The following is a 26,524-nucleotide window of genomic DNA, read 5'->3' on the forward strand; positions in this document are numbered from 1 at the left end:
TTAGTTATAAAAGTGTTTTAGGGTCCCTTTAATGGGAGCTACACCTGATGCAGGTCCCCGAACATATTTAAATCTCGGAACTATTTAACACTAAATGCTTGCAACAAAGAGCTGCGCCAAACATTGTGCAGGTCCATATGGCGTTCGTGCTGCAAAATAGCATTCTAGTGTAAATTAGTTTTTGTTAGGCTGGAATTCTTACAATCGAATTTCAGTGGCATATGACTGAAAAAGGTGATAAGGAAGGGTCTTGGTGTTGTTTTCAGTGGCGCACGCAGTGCTAAACATTTATGTGACACAGGTGAAGATACAAAAGCCGGCAGATCCAAAAGCCGGCAAATCCCATGCCCTGTGGGAATCGATGTTATGCGAAGCAGGGTGCGGGAAGCCTACCAAGTTAACGAAACGACCATGAGAGCACCAAGACGTAGATGGCTGTTTCATGGCCTACAGGACACGCATGTCATGAAATTCATGTCATGAGTCCTCGGGAGTCGCTTTTAGCTACGCCTAAGAGACCTTAAGGCAAAAGCCTTAGACATGCTCATGACTGATTTTGACCATCAACCTTTAACCTTTCCCTTCACTTAGTACCACATGCGTTGGAGAGGCAGACAAAGCATTCGCTTCACGTTGCCGGCGCTTTTCATAATAGCGTCGTCCCATTGTGGGCGATGCTATCAGCTGCAGCTGTGACGTGAAAACATGGCTGACTTCGCTTTGTACCACCAATGGGAAGATATCATCTACACGGCACAAAACTGAATCTTTCATCGCAAACTCAAATTCAAGAAAGTGAATTTTTTTGAAGAAGCATGTAAACAAGTTCACACCTGTGTAGCAACTCGTTTCTCTGACAGCATGCTGCACACACAGTCATGCTCTTCAGTTTTACCAAACTAACCAGGCAAAGAAGGAAGCTGAGTATTTTACTCTACGATGTGCACCAAACAAATGCAATCTATCTTGCTGTGAATGTGGGGTGAACACAGAGGACGAAGTCAGAACATGATCTTCTATTAACAATTAAAAAAAAATAAATATACAGGTCACCTTTTGGCGTATAAACCAGGAGCTGTATTGCCAAAAGTGTGAACAAGTATCGGCACATTCCGTTTCTCTAATGCTTCTGCTCCATCGACCGCTGTAGTGTCGTCCATTCTTGCATTTTTAACTTTTACTTTTGACTATATTGCTCCATGACAGATAAGTGGGAATAAATGTGTCAATTGCCAACCACCACTTGCTACATCACTGTTCTTGTATTGTGTTCCCTGGGCTGTCCATACTAGTGTTATCCTCTCCACTTTCAGCATTCCAATTTCTGTGCACTCATAGTTAATATGTTAAAGTGCAAGCAAGGTCACAGCTGGCTTTACACATCATCTGTACACCTGCAAATGTTCTGTCATGTGACTGTGATGATTAGGTTCTTTATACTGTGATAGGAAACGCATCCAAGGTGTTGCGCCTTGGTGCTTCCAATAAAAGACAAGGCTGGCTGCAAACCACACGCAAGGGAAACATTTATCAATAGAAAATAACACTCTCTTATATACACGGACTAGGAATAACAAAGCGAAAAGATTACAACGACAGTTATAGCACGCAATACACGGATAAGTTCACGAACAAACCTAGAGTTCACTAAGATACGTAGGGGTTACAAAACAAGCGGAGGTCACGTGAAAGTAAAGTGTTCACCAGTTATAGGCGAGGATGGTGGTCGAGAAGTCTATGTGGAGGTGGCACCAGCAAAATGAAGCCTGGGGTCGGAGGAAGGGAGCAAGTCTCGAACGGCCGACGTGACGCTGGCTCAAGAAAGGTCTTGCCGTCGAGAAGAGGTCACATATGTTCGTCTCGAGTGTCTCCAGCAGCTCCGCTGTGATCGAGTGGAAGGCCTAGGCATCCAGGCCCAGTCACCTGGCAGCCCACTCTTCCGCGCCTCGTCGTCCAGCTTCCGAGAGTGCTCACTGTCGAGCAAACCGTAACTGGCTGTGAGTAGATGCCAGGTCGTCGGCAAGTGCAGAGCCAGCCAGGTAGAGGCCTCGTAAGCCCGGGTCCAAGCGCCCGTCAAGCTCACACCTCTGCACCCTAGCCGCCTGCCCTTGTTCTAACTGATGATGATGATGATGATGTCCTCAGCACATGGCTCGTACCCACTTCGGGGGATTGGCCAAGAATTGAGTTGTTCCAACTGCTGTCTTCTCCCTCTTTCATGATCACGATGATGATCTTCCACCATGGCACGTACCTGCTGTTCCGTTCTTCTCTTCCTCTTCTTTTCTCATAGTCTCTCGTGGACTTTTCTTTAGATATTGCTTTTTTTCTTGCATCGCCTCGCGCACTTCGCATATCACGGTGACTCAAGTCACACGATAGGTTCACATACTATGGGACACCTCCATTTGAAAGGATAGGCTACATCCAGTGCCATAGCCGTGAGTCGCACTGGCTAACCACACTCCCAGGCCTAGGTCTACGAAACGTGTACAAACACCCAAGAAAGTGGGTGGAAAGACTGTCGCCACTATCTCAATTGGTAGAGCATCACACACGTAATGTGAAAGAAGTGGGTTTGGCTTCCACTGCCAGCAAGTAGTCTTTTTTTTTTTTTGTCCACTTTCGTTTCTCTTTTCTTTAAAGGTTGTGGGGTCTTAGGGTCTCACAGGAGTTCCGACCACCGCAAGTTCGAGCTAAGTGAGCCACAGGGCCGCGTCAGCCGTCTCCTCCAGTACACTGCACACGAGCTCAGGCCGCAAGGGGCTACCGAGCGACGCACGAAAGATTGCCCCTGAGTTGATGGAAACCGTTTGTCTCTGGCGACACCTACGAGTGTACAAACACCCAATCCCGGGGCGGTGCAGGAACCAAATGGGTCCCGCGCCAAGGGTGAAAGTACAGACAGGGGCACCTATAGTACGTCGCTGCAAAGTCACAGGCTCAAGGTGGGACACACCACTAGGAAAAGTCCCGGCAGCTATGCTACTTCCTTTTGTGATAACTAGTAGGCCAACTCGCGAGAGCTCGGGGTTGGGCCTTCAGCAAGTGCGGCTCGGCGTGGTACGACCTCACATGACCTCTTCGGCTTAGCATCCGGACAGGATCAACATAAGGTATGCACTCCCCGCACGGGCATAGGCACCGTGCGCGACCTGAAGTCCTAGTCACAAAGGTGTCGGCGGACGATAGGAAAACATGTACGTATCCAGTGCTGGTCCCGGAGATAAGAGAGCCACGCTCAGCCATCAGCTGGGCCTCCTTCACCCTTTTGCTCTTTGTGCCATGCGTTGTTGGACCTCTAACAGCGTATTGTGGACAAAATGGGCAGTGGTCCCATGTGTCATTCAGAACACAGGGTGACACAGCTTCGCAGGAGCACGCAGTACAGGCCAGCACGGTGGGTAGCCGAAAAATGCAGTCATGGTAACCGGAAGTGGATGGCGATTTGAAACAAGCGTGACATGGGTAATGACATAGTGTCAACGTGCCATTTAGAGGAATGCATGGCAAGGTGGAGGGACAGCTTGAGGGGAGAGACACGGAGAGTGAGAAATTAGCGGCAGCTGTGTTCTCGATCATCAAACGCCTGTAACGGCTGTTATGGAATCATTTTCAACAATTCTTGCAGCTGCATGTTTGTTGTAGACTCGTACAGAACTACCACTATATACGAGGTGTGTTCAAAAAGAAACCGAATTTTTGCTATAACACCTTTACTGCTTATGGTATAACATTTTGTGTGCTGTCCCCTTCAAAGTAGTCCCCTCTATTGGCAATGCACTCTTCCCATCTTTTCTTCCATTTTTGGAAAGCCTCCTGGAACACACTTTCTGGAATGGCACCCAGGTCTCTTTTTGCATTGACCTGGATCTCCTCTACGGTTTGGAAACGACGTCCTTTCAAGGTGGTTTTCAGCTTGGGGAATAGAAAAAAGTCTGCTGGGGCTAGGTCCGGAGAATATGGTGGGTGGGGCACAACAGGAGTGTGGTGGTTCGCTAAGTAGCTGCAGACAAGGAGCGACGCGTGAGCCGGGGCATTGTCATGATGCAACATCCAAGCCTGATTTTCCCATAATTCAGGCCTCTTACTGCGCACAGAATCTCTCAAATGTGCTAGGATTTCCTGGTAAACTTCTTTGTTTACCGTCTAACCATGTGGCACACATTCCTGATGGACAATGCCTTTGCAGTCAAAAAACACAACCAACATCACCTTCATTTTTGACAGACTCGTGTGTGCTTTTTTTGGATGAGGAGAACCTTTGGCCACCCACTGCGATGACTACAGTTCTGTTTCTACATCATAGTCATAAACCCATGTCTCATCGCCTGTTATGATGTTCTTAAGAAAGTTTTCATCGTCATTGGCAGTGGCGAGCAGTTCCTGGCTGATTTGAACCCGGGTCTGCTTCTGTTCGTCAGTCAAAAAACGCAGCACGAATTTTGCGCTGACACGACGCATCCCAAGTTTGTCACTCAAAATTTCATGACATGACCCTACGCTGATACCCACTTCGTCAGCGACTTCTCGAACAGTCAAACGACGATTTCCACGAATCACAGTTCGAACTCTCGACATGGTCATCATCTGTGGATATGGAAGGTCATCCAGGCCTGGGATCGTCACAGACTGACATACTTCAGTCTTCAAAACGCTTGAACTAATAATAGCACTACGTGTGACTCGTACAGTCCTCCCCGTATGCTCGGCTAAGCAACTGAAATGTCTGTGTGAAAGTTTTCCCAAGTTTGTAGCAGAACACACACACACGCTGTTCTTCCAATTCCTTCATTGTCACTTTGGCACCAATCCGAAGAACAGCTTGTTCATGTGCTCACTTCAGCGGCTGTAGCTCGCCAACTAACAGTCAGAGCAAAACACAGCAAATGGCAGTTTGTTGTCTAAACCTGCTGCTACATGCACTCTGTAGCCACAGCACGCTCCCTCTGCCAGTTGGAGCACTATTTCAAAAGTTCGGTTTCTTTTGGAACACACCTCGTATAACAAGTTTTTACCTTAGGGTGGTTTAGTGGCCCTTTAAATGGCTATACAGTTGACTTCCACTAATTCAACCCTGATGGGACCAATTTATCAAATTAAATAAGCTGCAGAAAAAATGGCAAACATCAAAATACATTGCTGATTGATTTGGTAGTATTTCCCAGTTTTTAACACACCCACAAATCACACGCATGTCCTCTTTCTATGTGTACAAAGTAGAAAACTAGCATATAAATGACATTAAAGCTCTAAGTAGAAATGTAATGTGCACCCGATTTTTCTAGCGTGAAAAATGGGCAATATTTGTTGCAGAATGGCTGCCAGTTTTTAAAGTCAGCTTCACCACAATACATCAGTGTTATGCCGTAAAGTGTACGAACGTCGCTAAGGCGGTTTTAGTTTCGTGTCCGATTGCACTGTGCACACACATTCCGGGGAAAAAAACATGAAAAAAGGTGCGCTTTTGAATCTGGTAAATACCGTCATCAAACATTGTGAGCTTCGATTATTGCTTGAAAATCCCTCTGGGCAGGCTGAGCATAGGCATTTTCAACGGGAGATGACGTGCGTTCAACACATTCACTGTCCCCTGAGCTCCCCCAAGACAGACGCTGCCACTATCGCTATTGGGGTCACCTAGAGTTAGACGCGTGCGTGCTGACTTGTCAAGTTCGAATTCTCTGGCGAAGGCCAATCTTAGGATCGAAATAATGAAAGTTTGGGGCGGTAAAATTGCATGGGCGCCGGCTGGGATCTTCAGTCAGAATCAAATTAAATGGGGTCAAATTAACGGAATTGTACTGTATATCAGTAGTGTAAAGTATCGAGTAGTATAAACTATGTCTGTTCCAGATGTATGCAATAAATTAGTGACCATGCAATCATTCACAGTGTCATACTATTATTTTTGCCAAGCCATAGTTTGTGCAATTGTTGCTTTATCGTTGTCACACACATGCTCGCACCACATACAGTTGCTTGACTTACACGGACATGTTGTGCTATCTGGTAACGCTTTGTACAATCCTAAATTGATGCTAGCTAGCAGGCTCCTCACTTGACCAAACATTGATTCCCACACTCCTTCGGGTCTGCATAGTTCTTCTTTCGTTGATTTCGGTACAAAATCCATCCATGATTTTAAAAATTTTTGTTTGTCGGGATTGGTTATGTGTGCACCGACATACCTGTCAAGCCTCCCGGATTACCCGGGAGACTCCTGGATTTGGACCATGTCTTCCGGTTGCACGGTTGACAGGAAAGTCTCCCGGAAATTGCAGTTGTGTCCCGTTTCTATATGCATCCAGTGCTTTGTCAGGCCACATTGGCAAAAAGAATCCAACCCAATCCAATCCAACTGGAAGTTGTTCGCGCAAAATGTTAAGAAAATAATAGGGAAACCCTATACATGCGCTATTTCGTTAACCACGGAGCCGATCCTTACGCTGACGGGTTTGTTTGGTGCCCTAGTGGCCGTAGTCTCATTAAGCTAGCGAGTGAATGCCACATTCCACAACTAGCAACACTCAACTCTCCATCGTTCTCCTTGGTGTCAGCCGCTCTGGCATTGCGTTTGTCCAACCACATTTTTTGGAGGCGAAATTTGTTGGAGGCAACCGCATTTGTTGGAGGCGAACGCCCGTGTGCCATTCATTGGTTACATCTTAAAGAACCCCAGGTGGTCGAAATTAATCAGTAGTTCCCCACTACGGCATGCCTCATAATCAGATGATAGTTGTGGGACGTAAGAGCCGAGAATTTAATTAGCAACAACGAAATGCTTGCAAAAGTGAGACCTTCTTGTTCATGTGGTCATTTGTATATCTGTAAATAAAATTGTAATGAAGCTCTCTCGTCAGCATTTGAAAATATAGGCATCGAGGGGGGGGGGGGAGTAACCGCCTGCCCCCTCCGCCCCGTCCTTGTCGGAAGATCTTCTGGCTTTAATTTCTTCGAACTTGGCAGGTATGCACCGATGACAGAGTCATCACTGCTGAATTTTTGTGGGGGAAGTTTCACCACAGAGTGCCTTATGACTGCCAGCATAAAATGAACTTTAATGCTCTTGACTAGTTAGGGTCCATTTTTGAAAGGCAGGTCAAACGCAAAATGGAGCCCTTGACTAATGGGAGCATTGTGTCTGCACTTTGGTTCTCAGCATGTATGGTGTATTTAAAGGTTTCCTGTTGTCTCACTGATCCAATGCCTGTCTCAGTGTTTGACATCTCTGCTTCCAGAACAAGATGGAGGCCACTGTGCAAGTGACCAGGATGCAGTGCGGAGGTTGGTTCGCCTTGCAGCATTTGAGCTCATCTTCCCCAAGGACGTCTCCACCCAGTGTAGCGTGGAAATGGCCTCAAAGGCTGCCAGCTGTGTTGTCAGAACTGTGTCCAAGTCAGTGCAGTGCAGTGGGTGAATGGTGTTCATATCTGGAGAGACTTTAAACAGCCAGCAAAAGATGCTAGCCTAAATACACGTGTGGTGTGCTTATCCCGATCGGCCAGGAGCCTTAGTGACTGTGATATTCTGCAATTCAAGTGAAAAAGTCTGTCCTCATATAAAAATGAGTCCGCTGTCTTGGAAAATATGGCCAGGGAAAATTGGACCCACGGAGAAGCCCCTGAAATTGTTTGCCGTAGCCACCACTGATGATCTTTAAAACAGAGTATGGCTGCTGTGAAGGAGACGCCTACATTCCCTTCAGTGCCGCATGCAGTTGAGGCCACATCGGAGACCCAAGCTGGCAAGGCTCAGAAAAATGGCTTAAACTATCGTACGCACACATTTTTAAGGAGTCTTAGTGTTGTGCCCTTGCTCTCACATGCACTACACCTGCTGATGAGGTACCTACCAATCGCCGTTCGACAAGTCGTATGTGTACTACATTCATTAATAGAAGTCATCCTTGTTCTGAACAACCAGCACACTACATCTACTCAAATGTACTGGATAGACTGACAGGGTCATACAAGTTTCAGAGACAAAAATTCGAGGATATTCAAAGACTTTCAAGGCCCTGTCCAATCTTTTTCAAGGGTGCAGAACGCCGTCCCATGGAGCAATATTTTACGATAACGTTTCCAAAACATTATAGATTGCTTTATTGCACTAGAGATACAAAAATTTTATTAGAAAGGTTCAGCCTTGATCACTTCAAGTTCCTAACTTGCACAAAAGTTGAGAACATTAATGCAGCTGCTGGGACTTCGCTTGCATTAGCTGGATAATGTTCACAGTTTCTCCCACTTTGCATTTTATAGTCTACTGCAAGCTGTTCGATTTCACTACTAAGGTGATGTCATTGCATGCTTCCGGTTTTTCTGTGTAGAGTGGTCTGTTGAAGCAGTCATATTAGGAATGACTGCTTCAAGTTCTTTTTTACTTTTTTCTCATATTGTCAATTTCATCCTGGGCCAGATGCTTTTTTGGCTGCCCAGAGTCCTCAAGCTCCTCCTTTCTTTTTTTGGCACTTCCATTTGCGCATTGTAGCGGATCCTTGCTGCTGACACATACGTTCTTAGCTCCTCCATGATGGAGGCACTCAGAATACAACCAACTTTATTTGCTGCATCACATATGATGTGCTGTGAGACATGAGACAAGTTCGTGAGGTTCTCTACAGCAACCTGGCGGATTATGTGCAACCCCCGCTCCACAGTTGCCTATCTAGGGCTGAGGACAAGTACCAGCTTGACAGCATTCCACAGCTTGCCATACGAAGTGAAGTACTCAAGCCTATGAGCTCATAGAAGAACTCATCCAGCCAATTCAAGCCATTCTCGAAAAGTCGAAGCTTGTTGAGAATTGTTAGCGACCGCCACACGTTTGTAGCACCCGTGTTTGGGGACCCAATGACGTAAAATAGAGGGAGCCGGCAAACAGACAAGGGCAAACAGGCTGGGCTAGCGTTCCTGCCGGCGCCTCGACCCGCAACTTGATCCGTGCCCCGTGTTTTCGGCGGACTGCCTGCTGAGTACCAATCGCTGGCGCCTCCGAGAGGCTCGAAAGTGTCGGTGCAGCCTACAGAGAACTCGGATTTTGTGTTTTCTTTCACTTTCGTTTCTGTTCCCTGCAATCTGTCTTTTGTAAAATAAACATTCAGTCTTGAAGCGAAGCCTGACGTGTGAGCATCGTTGCTTCGAGGTTTCTGTGTGTGCGGCCACTACGCCACCAGAAATATTCTCAGGTAGTGACATTTGCATTCGCGAAGTGACTTCCACAGTGTTCGTCATAGCCTTTTATTCCACAGTGCTGATGTTTTTGCTCTTGCAACAACTCGGTGCATTCAGCCGCAGCAGAGTCCCGTTGTTTGTCACCTGCTCTACCTGCTACGATGAGGGCATCCACCACTTTCCTTAGGCCTGCAAGACACTCATCTGGTTTGCAGCACGTGCGCTGCGAGTCCAGAGAAGACAGACCTCTGACCAGGGACAATTCCAGGGGCCCTTCTCGAGTACTATTAAATGCAATTAGGATTCTTTGGGAACTTCAACCAGTTTGCGGTATATCTCCGTCTATGTATTTATGGTTGGCGCCTAGCCTCTTTACCGCCAACTTGGATCACTGGTTAGTCCATGGTCAAATTAAGGTTAGAGCACTGGGCTGCTGTGCTGAGGGAACTAAATTCAAAACCAACTGTCGGACCAACTTGTGTGGGGAGCTGTCAAACAACATCCTCAGGTTGATCATTGGGCTAGTTGGTCCTGCATTATTGAGGTATTTTTCAGCGTGTTAGACGTTGACAAAAAAGTGTACGCACACAGCTCTGTGTGTGTTCACTTGTCCCAGTCTAACACGCTGAAAAATACCTCAAGCATGCTCGGACTTGATTGTAGGACGTCAAGTTCCCACTTCCTTATAGACATTCTGGACTGTGTGAAGGCCACACGTGCTTAAATCAACACACTGCACTTCGTAGTTTTCAAGCAAGTCTGCTTTCAGGAACCTAAATAACTTTAGGTTAACTTTCAGCCCATCCATTGAAACTTGGGCAATCTTCCCAAGTGGTAAAGGCTCCAAGGCCTTTAAAGGAACACTAAAGGCAAATATTGGGCAGCGTAGCAGCGTGCCCTTTATTGACGAGTGTTGTCTACAGGCAACATACCAGAAAAAAAAATATCTTCTCACCTAGTTTCACCATTAAGTACTAAGTTCCCGGATAAATATCTTTGGCCAACACTGAATGACAGGCAGCAAGCATCATATAGTGGTTTATAACAGGAACACTGGATGAGGAAGAAGTTCGGCACGCGACTCAGTCTTTTGAAAACGAGGTCAGAAGAGAAAAGCCGATGCAAGGAATCTGGTTGCAGTGGTGTCACACATGTGATGTAAAGCAAATGAAATGTACACCTATGGTTCACATATGATGAGAGCTGTCTGTACAAATTGAAAACGAAGCCTTAGGTGCCTTGGGGTGAAGCCCACTTCCAATTTCTGGCCTGGGGTTTTCCCCCTATTGCTGAAAAAGTTTGTACAATATATTTTTTCTTTTTGTTAATTATGCCGATTCTTGATGTGTTTTGCACGTTTAGATAGAAAATATTTATTTTTGTTGGCTATTTATATGTCTCGTCCTTAAAGGGTTAATATGGTATTGCCAAGACCTTGCAGTGCTGGTTTCGTGCCAAAAAAAGCCTTAGCTTTAAGAGAAAATTGCATCTCAAGGATCTGTATAACTCTAGCGTAATTCAATTTGCCCACCTTTGAGCTGGGTGGGTGAGTAAAACGGCGTCCAACAGACGGGTGCTACGTTTTTTTTTTTTTTTTGCACAAAATGCAAACGCATGGCCATGGAGAAACCGAGCCAAGACAGAGCGTTAGATTCTCCGCTGCAGCTGCTCTTGGTCAAGTGGCGTGCACCGTTTGGGCATCGCGTGACATCACATGGACGTGGCATTCTCTACTACCTTGTGCGAGTTTCGCGAGCCAGCATAACCAGCGCTGCTCTACACGATAACGAAACTACTGAAACATGAAAGCGGGGTCGGCGCAGAGTCGAGTCAAAACCTTTTGACCACCCGAGTTGTCAAAGGTAACAACAAGCTTTCTTTCTTTCTTTTTTTTTTTTCTAGAAATTGAACAGAACTGAACAACTAGCATATTTTTTTCTGTCTTATAATGCAATGCAATGATCTGCTTATTACGAGTGGTTGAGTGCTAGTGCCATAAGTATGAGCACTGCGTATGTCATCTCAGTAGTACTTGAATGTTCCGGTGGGTTGTCAAATACTGTCCTGCATTTGCCTTAATTTTTTATTAAGCTCTATTCGTGATATTGATGCCTTAGGTGTTCTCAACCGTTAACCTTATCACTTTAGCTTGACTTAATATTTGCCTTTAGTGTCCCTTAAACAGCTTTTCCTGGATGTTCTCTGAATTTGTGTGCCCCATGAAGACAGACATAAGGCATCTTTTGGCAGCCTCATGTGAGGAATTCCAGCACACATGCACATCAATTTCCTTCTGCTGCAGAAACTTGTTGCCAGAAGACACGTCGAAGACTGGTTGGCTCAGTTCAAACGCGTCACTGATTTCAATGGGTGGACCGATGCGAACAAGCTGAAGAATGTGTACTTTAGCCTGGAGGATGGCGCTCGTACCTGGTACGAGAACCGTGAACCCTTCTCGTCGTGGAACGACTTTTGCCATCATCTGCGGGCAAGTTACGCCAATGCTGATCGCTGTGAATGCGCCGAGCGGGCCATTCAGTCGCGCATGCAAATGCTGAATGAAAGCATGATGATGTGCGTTGAGGACATGACGCGCCTCTTTCGTCGAGCTAACCCGGACATGGCAGAAGATGGGAAGCTACGCCACTTAATGCGAGGGGTTAAGGAGCAGCTTTTCGCTGGTCTCGTTCGGAGTCCCCCGACGACTGTGGCCGAGTTCTTAACGGAAGCCACGACAATGAAAAAAGTGCTTAAGTAGCGGTCAGCAGTGTACGACCGGCAAATCAGCGTCGCATCATTGATGGATCAGTATCGGAGCTGCCGGAGGTAGCATCAACATGGACTCTCTCTGCGACCTCATCCGATCAGTGGTACGCGACGAGCTGCAAAAAATTCACTGCCCGCCTCAACCTACTGCGGGATCCATATCTAGCCTCATCAGGAACGAGGTACAGCATGCTCTGCAAGTCCCGCTTGCCAGTGAGGTCACACCACCTGTGCCGACAGAGCTTCGGCGCGCATAATACACGGAAGCTGCGAGCCGGTATATTCCTGCTTCTCTGCGCTTCGTGCGCCCCACGCCTCACGATACACTTCCATCAGTGCAACCGATCCAGCACTCGGAGAACCGCCAACCGCTTCAAAGAAAATCGGACGTCTAGCACACACTGGGCAGGCGACCGCTGTGTTATCACTGCGGCGAAGCAGGACATGTATACCGTGAATGCCCGTATCGCCGCCTTGGACTTCAGGGTTTTGCCGTCGACTCTCCAAGGCCAAGATTCGGCGAAAGACCAAGAGCCATTGAAGAATACCTGTCTCAACAGTGCATGCCACTGCTCTTGCGACGGCAGTCACGGTCACCGTCGCCGAGACGATTTTCCCCAAATTCCTGGAGCTCCCCAGTGGCGACGCAGGGGCGTTCGCCAAGCCCTGGATGGGAAAACTAAAGACAGCGACCTTCGGGGGCGAGGCCCTGATAATTGACACGAGCAAGGCCTTCCAGCGACGCGACCAGATACCGGCAGTGATTCGACGACAACTGAACTCGGAAGCCGACTGTGTTTAGATATACCTGTGGTTCTCGACGGTCACCATGAAGTCAGTGCATTATTGGACACAGGGGCTGATTACTCGATCGTGAGCCGAAAACTAGCGACACACCTGAAGAAAGTCGTTACGCCTTGGTACGGAACACAAATTCGTACTGCCGGCGGACATGTAGTCACCCCCCTTGGTATATGCACACTCAGAGTTAGCATTCATGGACATACGTTTCTCTTGCCTGAGGTTGCCTGAGTACTGGCTCGCACTTGCCTTAGTACTGGCTCGCACTTGCCGCAGCTCGTGAGCTGGTGGCAATATCATCTGCATACACTAAAGCAGGCAGCAGCCATTGCTGCATTCTTCCTTCCTTTAAGTGAGGTCGAAACCCCAGCCACATTCCATGAGATGTCTCTCCATGCCTGAAGTGTATACCATGAAAAGCAGCAGTGACATGGGGAAACCTTGTCTCGGACCCCTTTGGACTTGCAAAGAGCAAGTTCTGCTATTCTCCCAGTTTATCACTGTGTAGTTGTCGGAATACAGTGCCCTCAAAGTCCGGAAAACATCATCAGACATTTACATTCCCTGCACTTGCGACCACGAGCTTTAATGCACAATGCATTCACACTCTTGAGCGATGTCCAAGAGAGCTATCACCAGCTCCCGACTCTCGGCCCTGGCTATCTATCATTTGGGAGGCAATAAGGAAGTTTTCCTCCAGACATTGCCCAGGCCTAAAACCATTCTGTAGTTCTCACAATGTGCCTGTCTACTCTGCCCAATATCGACTCCTACTCCTGAGGATATGTGCAAACAGCCCGTATGGAGCAGAGGTGACATTGGCCTGCAACTTTCAGGCAGGTCAGAGCCCCTTTTTTTTACATAAGCCTGATCCTGGAGGCCTCCGAGTGGTACATGCTCACACATTAGCAATGTATTGAGGGCATCCAGCAGGAGCTTTTTGTCGTTCTTTCCGAACTTTTTGAGCTGGGAATGTTGTCCAGTCCAGCTGCTGACTTTCCTAAGGGCTCGGTCCAGTTCACCCTGTGTAATCTGCTCTTCCCTCAATGAGCTGGACTTTAAAGCCGTGTCCTCACAGGAGCGGTACGCTGAGAAGGAAGCTTCCTTGCCGTGGAGTCCTCCATGAACTGCAAGCAATATTCACGGTCATGTTCAGTGCTCGCAACACTCCCTCAATGTCAGCTGTGGGGTGGAGGGGCTGCAAATATCTGCACACTTTCCTGCCTGCTTGTTGACTTGCCGATTTCAGTTCCAATAGGAACTTCTGTTGGACCATATCAGCTATTTGCTTCTTTCTTTCCTGATGTGTGCACCAGTGACTTAGAACTTCACTGGCATCGAGCTTGTCTCTCACAGTCTCTCTGTGGTGCCCACATGCTAGCTTTTAATGCTGCAGCGACATCCTTACCACACCGTGTCTTCCCCTGTTCTCTTCCTCGTGGCTCCCAGGGCATGAAATTGAGTCTTGAAGTTGCTGTTCTTTGCAACCATTCTTCCCTGTATACTAATTTGTGGTGATTGCCTCAACTTCCTCCTCGAGCAGATTGCTGACGCTCTTAGTAGCCCAGTCAGGCAGTGCATCAGATGAGCCATCCGTACAGACAGCCTTGCTGCCCACAACACCAAAAACCAACTGAAGACTGTTGTGGGCACTACCAGCACTGTCCTGCCGAGTAGTATTGATTACCATCTCGCTAAGATATTGAAAAAGGGCCTGTGACATAAAACAGTAGTTTTATGTCGCTCGCTGTCGTAAATCGCCCTTCCGTAGAAAGAGCCCATCATCTAGGTTGTCCATACGTAATTGAAAGATGTCGCCCTGTCACAGTGACATTTTTAACGTTTAAAATAAAAGAACTTGTTATGGCAGAGCGATCGAGGTTGAGAAGCCATAACGTCTCGGTATCGGAGGACTACTGTCAGGCAACAAGAACTGCGCACAACATGCTACTCAGTTATGCCAAATCGACGCCCGCTAGACCTTCTTTTCAGCTCCGTTACGACAAGCTTAGTGTTAACCACAAAAAATTTGCCTATGACGCCAGCACGGATGAGGTTTGCGAAAATACTGCTCATGTTTGCACCGATGGCAGCCGAGCTCGCAACAAAGATAGGACGCACTTTTTCTCTAGTCACAACCGCGACCGTCAAGCGTGTTCATCTTCTAATTCTGCACCTCTGTCACATGCGCAGACTTCTAATGCTATTTCTTAACAATCAGTGGAGGGAAGTGGCTGCGGAAAAGCATCGCATCCTATCTCTGTGCTGTATACCAACATTCGTAGCATCATGAAGCCTGACGCTTTCGAAGGTCATATCGGTTCATGTGAAGCCGACATGATCGCTGTAATCGAGACACGGTTGAATTCTAATGTTAGTGACAGTGAAATTTTAACTATTTCCCAGTCATTGCAAATTTATCGCTGCGATCAAGATGAAAGACAGGGCGGTGGCACTTTGCTTGCTATTTCAAAATGTTTCAAGTCTTTCCTCATTAACCTGACGTCTACGTTGGAAGCGATATGGTGTGGGGTGGTTGCCAACAATAAGACGCATGTCTTTGGTGTCTGGTACCGTCCCCGGATACGGACATTAGCTTTGTTCATGAATTTCACGATAACATTAATGCAATTATAATGCGGTACCCACCAGCGTCAATAACTATTCTAGGCGATTTTAATTATCCTTCCATAGCGTGGACGTTGTCATTACCACAAGTCGTGCCATTTTCTTCTAACAGCCAATGCTTCCTTGATACCTGCAACCTTTTTAATTTAACACAGATGGTGACTATTCCAACTCGTGTTACCAGTACTTCATCGCACACTCTTGACTTGATCCTGACATCAATGCCTTAAACTATTCATTTACTATCTTCCTTTCCTGGTCTTAGCAATCACTGTATGTTACACTTTTACATAAACAGCAGCACGCCTGCTGCTACTAAGGAACGCAATGTAATCTACGACTACAATGCCGCAAACTTTGAAGAAATTATTCACCAACTGTTTCTCTTTTTTGACACTTACATGATTTTGATCACAAAACCGTACAGGAAAACTGGGATTTGTTTGTTAACAAAATTTATGAACTTACTCGAATTTTTATTCCTCAGAAGTTAATACCTGTAAGCAGCTCCGCACCCTGGTATAATACATACTTGAAGCATCTCTCTCTAACAAAAAGAAACGCTTGTTTCGCGGGGCAAAATTGCAAGATACTGATGAACGCTGGCGTGCCTACGAATCTGCTACACAAGCATATTCTTTGGCAGTTTCAGATGCTAAGGCTAACTTTCTATCAAACACCCTACCTGCAATGCTTGTCAATAAAGCGACGAAGCTTTGGAAAATTGTAACAAATACTAACAACAGTGAAATTGTACTTGTTGACACTGATGGCCTTCCCGTACCTGCCAGGAAGTGTGAACACTTTTGAATGAAAACTTTGCCCGCAATTTTTCAGTTTCGTCCACTAGCACGTCTGTTTCTTTGTTAATGCGCAATTATTTACCTATGTCTCCAATAGAGATCGAAGTGCCTGGCATTGTGAAAATGATTGAATCCCTCCAAATGTCCTCTGCTTGCGGTGTTGACAAAATTAATTCAAGATTTCTTAAAGAAACAAAACTGTGCTCATCTCTTTTCTTGCGTAAAATATTTCAACAATCTTTGGATCATGGTGCGGTACCTCGTGCTTGGAGAGAGGCGAAGGTGGTTCCCCTACATAAATCTGGAAGCAAACAATGTGTGATTAATTACCGACCTATTTCTCTCACTTGTATACCATGTAAGATTCTGGAGCACATAATCTTCTCTAATCTGGTCACCTTCGTAGAATCTAATTCATTCTTTAGCAAGTCACAGCATGGATTTAGGAAATCATACTCATGTGAAACACAGTTGCTCTGCTTTACCCATTCCTTACACGTCATTCTAGAATGTGGTTCCTGGGTCGATTGTATCTTCTTGGACTTTTCCAAGGCCTTTGACAAGATTAACCACCACCTATTACTCTACAAGCTTAGCAGCCTAAACATTGACAGCAGAATTCTTACTTGGATTGAATTTTTTTTAAGCAATCGCTCACAGTACGTTGTTGCCAATAATTCCACCTCACCGTGGTTTCCTGTTACCTCTGGCGTGCCCCAAGGCTCTGTATTCGGGCCTTTACTTTTCCTCATCTATATTAATGACTTACCAGACTGTATAAGCTCCTCAATTCACTTCTTCGCAGATGACTGTGTTGTTTACCACGAAATTTCAAGTAACCTAGGCGTCAGTTCCCTGCAAAACGATATCTCTAATATTGCTCATTGGTCCAGAACTTGGCACATGGAACACTAACAAATGCAAAGTTTTACGTGTTACAGCACCTACGGACCCTCTGCTACCTATACCCTAAATAACGCTACTCTAGAATCTGTTAGTTCTTATAAATACTTGGGAATTCATATCACAACTGATCTAAGCTGGAAACATCACATTAACTACGTTATTAACAATGGTAACCGTATGCTAGGGTACCTACGACGTAACTTTAGTGGAGCTTCTGTAAGTGTGAAACTAACAATGTATAAAACATTAGTGCGCTCAAAACTTGAATACGCATGCTCCATTTGGGGCCCCTTTCAATCGCACTTGTTCACTTGAAATGATACAGAATAACGCATCACGTTTTATATTATCCAACTACAATCGTACTAGCAGTATCACCTCGATGAAACGCACCCTTTCCTTGCAGTTACTTGTTTCACGTCGCAAAGCATGTCGTCTTGCACTTTTCCATAAGATATACCATCATCCAGTTTTGGAAACCCAGTTCGTTATGACCCCATCTTATCGTTCAGTCCGCTTGGATCACCACCATAAGGTGCACGTTACTACTTGGCGCGCTAACACTTTTTTTAAATTCTTTCGTCCCATGCACGTCCAGTGACTGGAACCACCTTCCCTCAGATATCGTTTCCATTTCGGACCATGATCTATTTTGTGCAACCATTTACAATCACTTATTTGATGACGCATGAAGTGTTTTTTTTTTTCTTAACGTGGCTCTTCGCATTATATCTTCATTCCTACTTTTTGTTTTATTAGCCTAACATTGTCTCGTCCTGTGTATTGTAGAGTTATTAGAATTGTACATATTATTACATTTTGTATTTTGTTTACTATTTATGTACCCCACTCCCCTCTGTGCACTCGACGGTAAAATAAATGCAGGATGTCATGTCTCTCCCTGCCCAAGTGATTTTTTCATTACACTTGGGAGTTTTATTTGCCATTACAGGCTTGGTCTTGTCTGCCCATTCAGCATGTTGCTTTATCAAGCTCCTCTATACAAGCAAAAGTTTTCTACTGTAATAGTAGGTCAAGCTAGATCAGCCAGATCTCTCTCTAGACACGCTAGAATTTACATGTTCTGCTCATGTGAGCCACTGCCTATTCTCAGGCACACTTGTCTCAAGGCCACCTCCTTTCCCAGCCGACCCATCAGCCATATATGCTCCATGCACGACGTTTGTGCTCTTACAGCTCTATTCTGGACATTCCGCCATTGTCTTGGAGCTGTGACATAGGCATGACACTTACAAAATGGCGCTGATGGCCTCGATTTGCTTTCGTAACATGACGCAAACTTGACGTTTTGCCTAAGAAACTGAAATGGAGGCAATGAACGTAACGTTCTTGATAAAGCAAAACAGTTTTACTCCACAGTAAAAGTAAAGCAGCTAGCTCAAAGCAGAGGATTATTCCGTCAAAAGCGTCTCTCGCTTCCGTTGTCTGCTGCGTACAGGCTGTCGTCTGCATCATTCGTTAGGATGCATGTTCACGGAAATGAAATGAGCCATCGTATATTGGCGCTGACACGCTTGTTTTCTACCTTGGAATGACTTATGCGACCTACCAGTGGTGATGAACGCATGTTCTAGGCAGCGTTATCTCTACCTCGAGGAATGCAAGTGACTCAGCCCGACTCCGCTGGCTGAGAACTGGCGAAAAATCACCGATAGCTTTGCGTGCGCCACAGGTATTCACTGTCATCTCTTGCTCACTTCACTGCTTACTCACACCGCATGAAGAAACTTCAAGGTGTTGCCTTGTATGCTATTCTTCTTATAAAACAAAAAGCCGCTGTTGTCATAGCCTCTGATAATGTGAAAAGCCATTCATCTTGATTACAGTACGAACTGAGCAGTGAAAGGTGCAAAAAGTTGCACAAGGTTTGTAATGTTCAACAAATATCATTTAAAATAATTTTTTTATTGTGATAGCAATTATATGTACACTTCAAGCGGATTTCTGCAGTTGTCGCCGTCGCCGTGAGGTTCTGTATAAAATCAAAGGGCGATAAAATCATCGCCGTGCGCCGTATGTGCGAGTGAAAGCACGGCAGAGAGCAAACTTTTTCCATCGTGCGAAAGGCCGTGGGGGTATGGGAGGGAGGGGGGGTGACGCTGTGCTGCAGCACCAAATGCGTATCTTGCAACCGGGCGCAAAGGGAAATGGCGACGCAATCTCCTACGCAAAAGGAGTAAAGTGGGAAGGCTGCGCAGGAGTAGGGGGGCGACTTCTACTCTTCCAACAACTGCGTACCTTGCGCCGGTGCGGGCTGTCGTGCGCACCGTATCTTGAAAGTGATTTCCAGACAGCTCTGACCTTTGTATGCGCTGTGCTTTCGCTGCTCAGTTTATGTTGAAGCGATAGACCGCACAAACCTTAAAGAAATTGATTGTCCAAAACCCAAATGCCAACACCTCCAGAGAGCGATGCAAATGCTTTGAGCACACATTATTCACAAAAGATTTTCGTGGCTCCAAACGACGGAGAAAATGTGGCATTACGCATGCCTCTCGGTTGCTATTGCATATGGCCAGTTATTAGCAAAATTCACGCTGCTCGTCGCACCATAAATTATGGTGGGAAATCTCTGCAATGGCGGCCCAGCACAATGTCACGCAATGTCAAATTGGCGTTTACGAAATGGCCCTTCCTGTGACGCTGCTTATGGCGTATTCCTTCAGCCAATCAGCAAGCTGACATGGCGACTATCTTGGATTGCCATCACATATTCGTGAAACTGCAGATGCATCGCACTGGCTTCTGCACGTTACCGCTCACTTTCTTTTTGAAACGCTAACATCTCAATAAAGTTGCCAAGGACCGGAAAAAGGTATTAGTCGATAAAATTAGCAGCTGCACATCACATTTTGTCATCTCGAAATTGCAACATGGCATTTTGCAAAACTTCCGCTTCCCAGGACAAATTTCAAAGCATATGACTTCTCGACAGCGAATCAGAGAGTCATAATGGTGGCTGTGCAGCCACCATGCACGTTGAGAATAAAACCCTTATTGTCCACTGTAAAGACACATGAACTAGAGTGTACTAGGTACCTTATTCTAGTACAGACTATTCTGAACGGATTGGATTTGTGCTAATGTGACCAGCAGCTCAGTAAATATCTGCTTTTTTTCGTACTGTTAGTCTTTTTATGCGCAAAAAATTTTTTTAAAAGCCTCGTGGGAGCCAAACACCAAGCATTGGCAGTTTTAATTAAAGCTGATGATGCTTGGTATTTGGCTCCCACGCAGCATTTTTTTATTTGCTTTTGTTCGACTCTGGCGGTACAAAGACAGCAGATAGTTGCTGAGCTGCTGGCCACACTGGAACAAGTCAAACGAACTTCACCTCTGTGCTCTGCTTGCTCTATGGAGAGAAAAATAGTGACAGCACTCACCAGAAGTGGAGTAGGTGCTGGCATGAAGTCTATACAAGTGGGGGGGGGGAGAAGGCACACTGACGGCCAGGGAAGTGAAACGAGTGATAGAACGAGGTGTGAAGAAAGCAGCGTTAATACCGGAGGAGAACCAGCACCATACGCCGGCACCTCTCGCTCTCACCCACTGTGGGGTTTTCCAGTTCTGTGGAAGTAGTCTTACGAAGTGGAACGTTTGTGCACTTGTGCCAGCTCTAAATTTTTATACCATTGGGGAGTTTGAAGTTGATTTATTTTACCACACAAAGTACAACAGAAAATTGCACATGAGATGTGGCTGGGAAAGTGGGAAAAAAGCTACATCTCCTTGACTGGCCCCACTTCCCAGTACCCGGCAGCAGGCACTTTTGCAGAAGTAATGCATGTACACAAAGACTGTTACAGCTGTGATACTAGTTTGCTAAAACAATAGCGGACACTTTAGCAGAAGCGAATAATACATGTACACAAAGACTGTTAAAGCTGCAATATTAGGTAAACAATACTAGATACAAGATGGAAACTACTGCATTATGTAACCAAATGAACTAAAAAGCGAATGATAAGCATTATGCAAAAAGCGCATACAAGTCATTTCTCGAAAGTACACGCAAATCCTCTATCGTGAGGTGGAATTTATTTAAAACCTGTGGGATGCTAGACTGAATCATCTGAAATCCATAGTTAGTGCGAGATCTTGGTACATGCGAAAGTTCTGTGCGCCTCAATGAGCGTAAAGAAGAGTTGTTTTTCAAGTTTTACAATGCTCTCGGATTGTGTGTCCTTACGTATTTCACATTTAAGGCTGGATAGTAACTTAACCCTTTCAGCCCTGGCGTCGTCAAATGACGACATGACTTAGAATCGGAATTTTCAGCATGAAAAAAGAACCGAAACTGCTTGTATTTTTCCCGCATCGTACTATTGAAAGTGCTAGTGCCATTCCCATGGTTAGTCACCTGACTTACGGTGGCTAGAAGGGGCTAGCCACCGTACCTGACTCGCTGCCTGACTCTACGGAGCCGTGTTAGGGTGGCTAGAAGTAAAACCCCTATATTTATAAAAGTAGCGCCATTCTTAGATCTTACCGCCACCGCGCTCACCCCGGCGCTTCCTCCTCGCCCTCTCTTAGCCGCCTCCTCCGCTCCCCCATTGGCCAATCCGTGTCACGTGGAAGTTCGCGTCGCGCTTTTGTATATTTTTTTCTTTCCAGCGTGCTCCGACTGCCATTCTCGGGCCTGTGCGACGAAAGTGCTGTACGCACAAACGGATCAAACGTGTTAGGGAGAAGAACTTCGTTGTGATGGCATGCTGCTGCGCCTTAAGTTGCCGCAACCGACAAGGCGAGGGCAAAAGGCTTTTTTTGTTTACCATCCGTCGTGCGCAAACGCTTGTTGCACACTTCATATTTGCGCCGTCTCGCATCATCGCGTTGCTATTTCCAAAACGGCATTATTAAGACCAGTTACTGACTGACGAAGCAAAATCGCGCCTCAAAAACGTCTCCGCAGCGCGCGATCTAAGTTTTCCTCGGATTTCCTCTGGTAGCGCGTTAGCTCACAGAACACCCATAGTTAGCTGTCGTCTGCCACGGCAGGCCCGACGCAGGCGGCGCCACTGTCGATATTGCGCCTCGATCGCGCTGGTCGCGCCGAGCGCGATAGTGGAACGGAGGAGGAGGGAAGTGGATGGCGCTACTTTTATAAATATAGGGGTTTTAGCTAGAAGGCGTTCGACACGGCTAGCCACCCTAGCCGTGTCGAACGAGGAAGAAGAAATGACAACAACAAACATGGCAGACGCGCCGTCAGGTACGTGCACTTTTTTTCTTTTATAATTGAATAACCCCTGCGTAGTTTACGTTGCGGTTTTTTTTTTATAGTTTCAAAACAGATTGCAGAGAACGCATGTACTTGAATAAGCGTCATTGCATGGTGATATTACTTGTAAGAAGATGTTTTTCCCGTGTGCGGTTTTGACGACAGCAGGGCTTTGTGGTTGTATATGGCGTGCCGTCGGCTTGCCATTGCGTCCGATTTCATTGGGTGTTTTTATTTTCTTTTTTTTTTCAGGCACGCCTATACCGTTGTAAGAGGGACATGAGGACGATGACGTAGCCGGTATCATGGTCGTGTCGAGGACATTGTGCGCGTACTCGCCCGAAAGAGACCCTTGAAGAGAGCCGGAGGCCGGGGACGGTGCGGTAGCGCATCGGGTGGTCGACGAGACGGTATCGGGGCAAGTCGAGGGAGGAAGGCTTGTCTGATGGTGGCTGACGGGCACAGGACAAGATGCGGGTAGCGCTGGCGGTGGGAACGCAGGCAGCGATTCGCGCACCGTGCGGTCAGCCACTGGAAGAGGGTAGTACGACGGCTGTACGAGCAGTGCCGTCGTTCCTACTCAGAAGGGCGAAGGCGGTGAGCCGAGCGGCGGCTGCGACGACCAGCGTGGCAAGCTTCTGGAACGACACTGCGCGTGCCGAGCTTGCGCCTCGAGCACGCGCTGCGCTTCCTTATTTCTCACCTCTTTGACAGCCGGCGCCAAGGCACCGGCTGAGAGCACCGACCAAAACGCCCAGCGTTGCGGCGTCGGTGGGCGCTACACCGTGTATACCGACAGATTCATTCTATTCCCGCCAGAACTTGCGTTCTAGGCATCTGGAAGAATGCACGGATGCAATTTTCCGTGAACTTGATAATGGAAACTTGTCTGATGTGGAGGGAGAAATCGACGGATCTTCAGACAGCGATGATGAGTTTGAGCAGCCTGAGCCAGATATTTCTCGTTATCAATGCCTCAGTTGTGAACGCATGGCTGGAGTATAGAAGTTATGCAGCTGCACGAGGACTGATGCCTGGCAAGCAACTGGACTTACTGGACTTCACCCTCCATATTACTGAAGCACTTGCACGAGCCGACAGCCGGCCAAAGGTGCAAAAGCGAAGAAGGCCGTCACTCTCCCCTCTGGTGACTTCGAAAAAAGCAAGATATGCTGAAAATAGGCCTGTAGAAGACGTCAGGTTTGATCAAGTGGGACAATGGCCTGTTCGTACCGACAGCAGGGAACAGCGTTGTAAGCTTGAGGGATGCACAGGACAAATCCGTATCATGTGCGAAAAATGTAACGTGCACCTGTGTCTTTCCAAGGCTCGAAACTGCTTCAGAGGCTTCCACATGAACAATTAGTGAAGTTTGTGTTTGCAATTACTGTGTTTTCCACCTCTGAATAAATGAGCTTTTCACTGCGTTTCGCAACTACTGAGCCCTGATGTGCGGTTTTGACGACATGACTGTAAATCGGCAAATAATAACACAAATGACTTATTTTTTTGCTCAGGCATGTTTCTAGAGTCCTTGTGATGTAAAATATGCAAAGCAAAAAAATATATGCAAGAAATAGAAAATCCAGGGCTGAAAGGGTTAAAATCGTACAAATTGTGCTATTTCAAAATTTTGAGTTTAGTACACAACGGAGTTGTGTGTGCATTATATGGCTGCTTAGCAATCGCTCGGACAGCTTTTTTTTTGCATTATGATTAGCTTATGCCAGGTCCATGCTCATTCACCATTGAAAGCAGATCACATAATCATTCTGTATTACTCTAGAAATTCAAGGGTTTTCAAAAGACAAAAAATTCTGGGATTTTCTTTGAAAACATACTTTTCAATTCAAAAGCTTTTTCAAGGACCTGTCCAGGGCCTGAACAACCAGCACACTGTGTCTGCTCAAAGTTCAATGTATGGGCTGGATACACGGAGTGCAATGCTGGCATCCCTTGAGTAGAGGAATGCTCCACAAGCTGCGATCATTTCATGCACAGAAAGTCCAAAACTGTTTTACCGATTGTCGGCACAGACGATTGTGTACTTCCTTAGACAACTGCTTGGGCGCATGATCATTCAGCGTGGTGTGGTCTCGTAGTCTGTCCTCCCATCGCAAGGTAGCAAGCTGGATATTGCGGTCTGGTTAAGCTCCCTTTCCCTTTAGACCCTTCTGGTGCTGTCATAATAAGGTCGTGGGTTTAATAGCCAGATTTCTTCCTCATTCTGTTGAAGGGACAAAGCAAGAATGCTCTGTCCTGTTGTTTTACCAAGACAAATATAAACAAATTACATTTATCGGAATGATCAATGTTTATGATGTCATTAGTGTATGAGACAGAGAAAAGGATCCAGTATACTTCCCTGCAGAACTCCTAGTTTGGTGAATTTTACAGCAAAAGATTGGCTTGCTAATGACTACATATTGTGAGCAATGCAGGTGCAAGGACATCAGTGATAAGGCAGTTTTTTAATAAGTACACCGCGGTTAGCATAATTGGATGCTTCTATGAGGTTTAAGAAACACCAAGGAGCATTTTTTTTATTTTCGAAATGTTTGAGTATTATTTTTTTGCATAAGTGGGGGTGCGACCTCGGCAGATTTTCTTCCCGAAATCCATATTGGGTTGGAGTCAAAATATTGTAACGGTCTGTAAATGAAAGAAGATGCTCCAGGATAATTTTTTTCCAATCCTTTAGAAAAAAATAGGAATGATTGGCATTGGGGAGTAGTTGAAAAAGTTGTACTTATTGCCCTTTTTAAGTATCACTCAAACTTTTTCACACTGCATGTTGCGAGGAAATACCCGAGATAAGAAATAGATATTCATACTCTTATGTGTGTGCGTATCCAGGGATATGCTTGTGCCTGCGTTATTTGCAACCTGTGTTTCAGTCTCCTGTTTCCCTACCACCGACAGAATGTTTGACGCTACCGTCAAACCCATTCAGCTGAGCTGCATCAAGAGGAATGTGCCGATACATAGTAAAAGCAGCGGAAGAATTCTATACTGACCTGTACAGTACCCAGAGCAGCCAAGCTACTTTCATTCGAAGTAGTGATGAACAAGATACAGAGGCCCCTTCTATAACTAGCGATGAAGATAGAAGGGCCTTGAAAGACATGACCAGGGGAAAAGCTGCTGGAGAAGATGGAATAACAGTCGATTTAGTCAAGGATGGAGGAGATATCATACTTCAAAAGCTTGTGGCCCTTTATACGCAATGCCTCACAACTTCATGTGTACCAGAGAGCTGGAATAATGCCAACATTATACTAATACAGAAGAAGGGAGACGTTAAAGAATTGAAGAATTATAGACCCATGAGCGTGCTTTCAGTATTGTGCTGATACCTCCAAGTTTCTGCCCCATATGTTAGCACCGGACGTTCCTCTGGTTGACCTCCCTGCCTTTCCTCTCTTTGCTCTCTCTCTCTCTCTGTTGCAGTTCATTGCATTTTGCACCAAGAGGCACTATAGTGCAAGTCACTGCAAATGAGAAATGTCATGAACACTGTGTTTAGCACAGCGAACTTTACTCGGTTGCAAACTCTGAACCATCACGAGTTGCTGTCTGCATTAGAAGCAGGCGACACTGGGCATAATGGCATTGCGTACCTTACTGAAGTGTGATGACCGAGTCGGGCAAAAGTGCTTAATGAATTTTTTTAGTTGTTAAGTGAGATGGATTCATTCACGAAAGCCAAAGGCAATAAAGTCAGCGAGTTTTTAGATGCAAAGTGAATGAATTAGTGCCCTTGCATTTCTGTCTGACATTACTGGGCACCTGAACAGCCTTATAAAGTGAACCCTTACTGCCAGAACTGTGCTAATTTTCGGTGCATTTGTTCTATTTTGTGACTTAGTAGGTTCAACATATACCGCAATACATAAAATTGTAGCCAGATCACTGGTATTTTGAATGGATGTTAAGCAGGTACTAATTGCACTAGGGCAGTTTTGGAGAGTGCTTATGTGAAACTTCAACGAAGCACCTCAAGGAACACGAATGAAAGTAATAATTCGCTAATTTTAGTATAAGTCAACGCACAATGCTCGCTCATCCGGTCATTGACACATTGACCTGTTTGGCCAATATAGACCTTACCACACTTCAGCAGGATTTTGTAGATAACTTGCGTCGCGCACTTAACGTATTTGTTCACATGCTTGGTTGTGGAGGCTTCTTTCTTCTTTCCA

The 26,524-nt window shown here is 46.0% G+C and overlaps 1 protein-coding gene across 11 annotated transcripts in view; it reads left to right on the forward strand.

The window, feature by feature from the left end:
• The window catches only part of LOC119454526 (uncharacterized), an 83,788-nt gene extending 72,678 nt beyond the window's left edge, over positions 1-11,110 (forward strand). For 2 of the 11 annotated variants that reach the window (XR_007466716.1, XM_037715891.2), the window contains exon 4: positions 7,242-11,098. Coding sequence is in view for 7 of the 11 variants with exons in the window: in XM_037715891.2 (XP_037571819.1) it covers positions 7,242-7,420 (179 nt within the window). In the remaining 4 variants the exon portion in view is untranslated. Of the gene's footprint in view, positions 1-7,241 lie in introns of all 11 variants that reach the window. The other 9 variants (XM_049666885.1, XM_049666880.1, XR_007466714.1 and 6 more) reach the window with 8 other exon arrangements.
• The last annotated feature ends 15,414 nt before the right edge of the window (positions 11,111-26,524 follow it).

The sequence above is a fragment of the Dermacentor silvarum genome, chromosome 5, assembly GCF_013339745.2.
Source record: "Dermacentor silvarum isolate Dsil-2018 chromosome 5, BIME_Dsil_1.4, whole genome shotgun sequence".
Classification (NCBI taxonomy): domain Eukaryota; kingdom Metazoa; phylum Arthropoda; class Arachnida; order Ixodida; family Ixodidae; genus Dermacentor; species Dermacentor silvarum.